The following is a 6,000-nucleotide window of genomic DNA, read 5'->3' on the forward strand; positions in this document are numbered from 1 at the left end:
TCTGCAGCTTGATTCTTTTCAGCAGATGCTGTGTGCTTGTTCTGGAAGAGTCTTTCAACATTTAGTGATTTCTCGCCACATATCAAGCACACAGGTCAGCCAGCATCGTTGGCAATGAAAGCAAATTAATACGTCCACGAAGAATCTATTTTTCTCCGTGACTTTTTCTAATTTGTATTTATTCGTTGATAGTTTAGTTTTGCCCTGCAAATCACGATTAGCCACCTGCAGGGGAAGGTCTGTTTTTTTCAGAGAGGAAGGTAGGGTAAGGTTTGGGGGGGCTGTAGATAATTGAGATGACCAGAGGTTTAGGACCAGAGAGTTTGAAAGTCAGGTGTTCAAATGAGGATGGGGCTTGGATGGTTGTCAGGCTGGTTTTTATGTGTTGGCGGTAGACAGATTCCTCCTCTGCGGCCATCAGGGCGTGGTTTGTCCAGGTAACGCTATCCAGTGGGGATGGTTTGGTTTAGTGCATTGTAGTCCAGATGTTTTTGCCAAGTTTCAGTGATACAGAACGGATATCAAGGTTGTTGTCGGTAATGAATTCTTGATGATTAGGCTTTTGTTGCTTCGTGACCGGGTGTTGAACAGAGCAATTTTCAAGCAGTGTTTTGTGATTGGTTGAGAGGATTTGGGTAGGGTCCTGAGGATACCCCCTCTCAACCTGAAATGTCCTTTTTAGGTTAGGGTTAAGCCATCATCTCTCACCTCATACACATGCTGTATACTTCCTGTAAAAAATAAGCCTGGCTTACCTGTCACATTCTGTGCTTTCTTAGGCCACCAGTACAAGACTGCAAAAGAGAGGAGGCCTTTCTCATCGACAACAGGCTTATCCGCTAGAAGAGGACGACAGCCTGGGCTCCCCATCTAGAGCCGTCCCTCAGGTATCAGTGCTGGAAGTGTTAACTTCCGTTTTTTCTATCAATCTTGCTGTAAAAGATATTATGAGCTGAGGGTGGACATGGTTACTGACAGTGCTAGTGACTAAGCTTAGGTTGTTCAGATGTCTTCTAGAATTGACGCACAATTGAATTGAAGCACAATCCAAACTGATCTGAACTGAACTTTGTGTATTAAACCACACCAACTCTTAAAGAGTCATGTGTCACATATAAAAACACCTATGCCTATAAGCAGTGAAATCTCCTACTTTCTATATGCTGTGAAGTAGTGAACTAGACCCATGGCCAGTGTGCTTCAGGTATTCTTAACCAGGCAGTGTGTAGAGAAGGACACAGCTGGCCCAAAAGATCAGAAGGGATAGAAACAGTTACCTTAGTGAAGATGTGTGGCTCACCCATCTTTAGGTATGACCCATCTAGGTGTAATTGGTTCATCCAAAACCAAGGAAAATACACTTGTGAAAATGGGCATAGGCCTAATCATAATAATAATATTAACAGAAACCTTTAATAAGTCTTAACAAAAACAAAGTGCTTCACAGACATAAAGTACACAGGGCAATTACAAATTAGAAAGTTCAATGCGGACAAGAAATAGAGACATGGGTAATGAATGAAAATCTTAAAAATAAATCAATGAATTTCAACGAAGAAAAACAAATTAAAAACCATTTTATAAAAATGAGTTAATGATAATGTTAATGATATTAACAGCTTTCATCAGTCCTGTGACTATTGTAGCGTGTAGCGTTGGTTGTAAATCTATAAACCAGCGAACACTGTTGCAATTTTTCCAGTGTTTTTTTTTATTTCTGGCATTACAGCAGGATTGTATCTTACTGTAGGGAGGTCAAAAATACAGCTCATGTCATTCTACTATGGCCTAGCACTTGATGTTTGGGTTACACCACCAGTTTGCCATTTACTAAGCAAAAATAATTATCAAAATTAGTTTTTCCTGCTTTCCTTCTTCAAGATGGATATATTCCCTCTTTCTCTCCATTGTTTTCCAGTCATATGGGCTTCAAAAGGTTTGCCCCATTTGTATTTCTTTGGACAAAGATGATCCAGCACATTTCATCCATCCAATCAAAACCAACTTTGCCACGTTTAAAAGACTTACAAGCGTGGCCTATTTTAAATAAATGTAAACGCTTTGTGCTAATTGTCATTTTCACAGTTTTCCCACTGTATATGAAATTAGTAGTAGTAGCTTTAGTGGTCTCTTCACAACAATCAACATTTGGGAGGATGCGTCATGCTATAATGAAACTAGTTAGCCTAGCTTCCTAACATCATCAGTGATTCCTACCTTTTTTGTTTTGTTTTTTTCAACATTATTTTAATATATTATTATTTTTCCTGCACGCTCAAAGGCAAATTCACAAAGAATGGGTTGGGGACACCCCAACTAATTTGCATAGAAAGGGGTACATTTTTTGCCAAATATCAGCATGTACCTAATTTATATACGTGCAAATATCACAGGAGCACCTAGAGTCATTGTGTCATAAGTCTTTTTCATAGGTCCACTGATGATGATGTGTAGTTACACAAAGCGTGTTACTTACAGAGGGATGATTGCATACAGAGATAGAGATATGGAGACTATAACAAAGGTAGCACTTACATATGATCAATACAATATATCTGGAGAAGGAACGTTGGACTGGTGTATCCCTGAGGGTCGGGTTTCCTGCTGCATGCATCTAAAATATGTGCCTTTTTGTTTCCCCCTGAAAAGCAGCAGCAGGTGTATGAAGGACTGTTGGTGCTTCCCCGGTCCGATGCCGGAATGCCTGAAGTAGGCCGGCTGCTGAAAGAGATGTCCCTGTGTCTACTGGACCTCCAGGCGCTCTGCAGCATATTGGCTCAGAGAGCACAAGGGAAAGAGCCCAGCTTGTCACTGCTACTGGGCATGAAATGTATGTGGTAATACACGCATACACACACATACATCTTTATGCAGAGCTTTGAGTAACGGTAAATAGGGACAAAGGCTGTCTCTTCATTTCGATGATCTGAGTTATGTTATGTCTGAGTGAAGGGCAACTGTGGAGCATCAAAGCCTATGAATCATGTCCAATTAAACGTTGACTCAATGCCGAAAGAACTGAACACTCATGGATGTCTTTCTGATTTTCATTATTAAATCATTTCCTCACATATTTAGATTCCCTGTGCACTTAAAGGTAAAAGGTATCACTGTATCAATTTCTAAACAAATTAATTGAAGAGAAAAATGGAGAGGAAATGTTAATGAATAGGTTCATTAGTTAAGTAAATTAGTTAAGAGATGTAACATGTTAAGAGCTAAGCACATCCTGACCATCACCGCACTGAACACACAAAGAGGGCTATCGGTTATCCCATCTCACAAGAAAGCAAAAAAGCACATTTCTCCAAATGTCAGACTATTTCTTTAATGAGAAAGCACTTCAAAGTCTGCATATGTGCATACAAAGAGATTTGTCACCAATCTGGTCCATTCCAGCAATCTATGATCTCTCAACGTTGTCTTCTGTTAAAGTAACTAGTGCCACGTCGTAGCAAAATATTGTACTGCTTGGTTATAAGCTGTAAGAGTACAAGTCTTTAAACTACATCCCAGTTGTTACCTCTCTTCCTCATTCCTGAATCGACCTTTCGCTAAGCTTTCATGTCAAATCAGTGAGAGATATTCCAAAGGAGATAATAGCAGACTTCTGGAATAACTGTTCTGAAATATCAGAGAGAAGTAGACAAGAAGTGCTACGATACATATTGGAGAGCTAACGTTACATTGACAACATAATTTGTCGGTGGATTATTGAGAATAAAGAAGCCATTCAAATTGAGGAAAATCCTCACTCAAATGCAAACGTCTACACTCCATGTCTTGACTACTAAACTAAAGTACAAACATATACAGGAACAACAATGTTTCTGTTTTTTTTTTTTAAAGCTAAATTAGAGAAGCTAAGAACTTTTTAACGTAAATTATGAATCCCTACAGCTTTCATTATCTAATACAAAACCACACTTTTCCATTTGTTTAAGAGGGCCAGGATATTGCTTGCACACCCTGAGCTTGCTCCATACTCTGAATATCATATTAATACATTAATGAATAAATGAATGATCATTAATGATCATTCACTTAAACATGTTAGCTACAAAGTTGGTTGAAGAACCAACTTTGTAGCTAACATGTTTAGCATCTTACCTTGGACCAAACAAAAACGTTTTTGTTGATCTCCATACTGATACAATCATATCAACATCTCTCCTCTTGCGTTTTTGGCTCCGGTATACACACTGTTTGGCACACTGTATATTATCTGCTACCTTTTGGTAACTGTTAGAAGAAAAACGTATTTACTCTTGATTAAGTACTGTTTTTGATGTTACCTTCAGAATCATTAGCCAGGTTCATTAGTTAGTTGTATTATTAATAAAGCCAGTGACTTTTGATTGAACTCTCACATTCATGTTAAATGCTTACACATCCTTGGCTGGTCATCTGATAGAGTCAGGAGACTGATTTATCAGTATGTCTCTGTTTAGGAACAGTATGGTTGGCAGCCTTGTGACTTTGGCCCTGACCAGCCAATCTATCGAAAGACAGGCGGTGGCTCATGATGGAGCCATGAAGACGTCATGCGGCCCTCTGTCTATTGATAACATATGTATTTACTTCTCTCATTCTTTGAGCAGTCCAGGATACGCAATTGACATATCATGTTGTGATTCTGACTCTGCTTCTTCTTCGAAGAATAAATGTTCCTGATCAATGATTTTACCACCAAGTGTCGAGTAAATGTTTCTATCAGTAACGCTTTGCACTGTATTGCCTCTACAGCATTGAGTGTTTCGGCGGAGGACAGTGACTGCAGAGTTGTGGAGGAAGAAGTGCGGTTCAAGCTGCACGAGGTCGGCCAGCTCAGGAAAGACATTGATGACCTGAGGAAAAGCATCTCAGACCGCTACGCTCAGTGTAAGGCTGACAGCTGTGTCTCACAGTGACACCCGGCGTTTCTTTCAAATTCACAAACTTTCAAGGATTTTAAGGACTAATGGGAATAATGTGCAGTACTAAATATTTTTATATTGACAATGGAGCAAATCCTATGTAATGCGAAACTGACAAAGAAACTGCAGTTCTCCTCTGCTTTTTGAAGCTTTTTATTCGTATCTGCCAGATTTGTAAATGTGCAACTGTTTGCTCGCACATTCACCATAACAATTTTCTAACGTGCTATATCAATGATGTATTTTCAGCTTTTTATGTTTTAAATAAGTACTACAAGCTTCAGGCATTTGTGATGTGACTGATACAATAAATATGAATGTTCAAACTGGATATGTATATTGACCAGCTTCAGCTCCTGTGCTGCATATCAGACTTCTAGACGTTAATAACCGTATTGTCTGAAAAAGCAATACGAACTGTGCAGATGTGCTGATAAACACGGGATGAAAGTCAACTAGGACTCTTTTGTAATCAATAGGCAGACAATACATAATGCACTAATGACTCATCAGCTGATTACTTAGCTGTTTGTCAAACCAAAAGAAAACTAAACTGTTTCAGTGATTATGTGTCAACACATTTATTTGGCTTCATGTTCTGTCTAATTTTCCATTTATCGTTTCCAGTTAGCATCGGGGGAATCTTCCAGCCAAAGGAGCTAAAAGAGCTAACTGCATTTAGTCTACTGAGCACCCAAACAAGTTAGAGAATGAATTAGTTCCACTATCAAGCCCGATCTGTCAAACAAATAAACTGTCAGATATGTTTTGTTCATATCATTTCATTAGTTTGTACCATTTAAGGATGATGTGAAAACATGGATCAAAACAGGGACTGCTTATTAATTAATTATATATAATGTATCATATTTTTTTAGATGTACCTGTTATTATACCTACTACTACTATACAGAGTGGAAAGAAATGTCAGAATGTGTCTTTTAAGAAGTCCCAAACATCTCTATAGAAATTGATTGTAAGAGTTGAAGATTTGTCTAAAGATGAACTCTTTCCAGCTAATCACGCGTAACATCAGCATCACACAACTCTGTAAACTCACCGTCTTTGCAAGGCATCTTTGATA

At 38.6% G+C, this 6,000-nt stretch overlaps 1 protein-coding gene across 1 annotated transcript in view; it reads left to right on the forward strand.

Moving 5' to 3' along the window:
• The window catches only part of cep85l (centrosomal protein 85L), a gene marked incomplete at its 5' end in the record, with an annotated part of 46,582 nt that extends 41,082 nt beyond the window's left edge, over window positions 1–5,500 (forward strand). The window contains 3 exons of the mRNA XM_079215187.1: window positions 780–887; window positions 2,650–2,830; window positions 4,747–5,500. Of these exons, the coding sequence (XP_079071313.1) occupies window positions 780–887; window positions 2,650–2,830; window positions 4,747–4,910 (453 nt within the window). The 3' untranslated portion in view covers window positions 4,911–5,500. The remainder of the gene's footprint in view (window positions 1–779; window positions 888–2,649; window positions 2,831–4,746) is intronic.
• Between the last annotated feature and the right edge of the window lie 500 nt (window positions 5,501–6,000).

Source organism: Taurulus bubalis (assembly GCF_910589615.1).
Source record: "Taurulus bubalis genome assembly, chromosome: 3".
NCBI lineage: Eukaryota > Metazoa > Chordata > Actinopteri > Perciformes > Cottidae > Taurulus > Taurulus bubalis.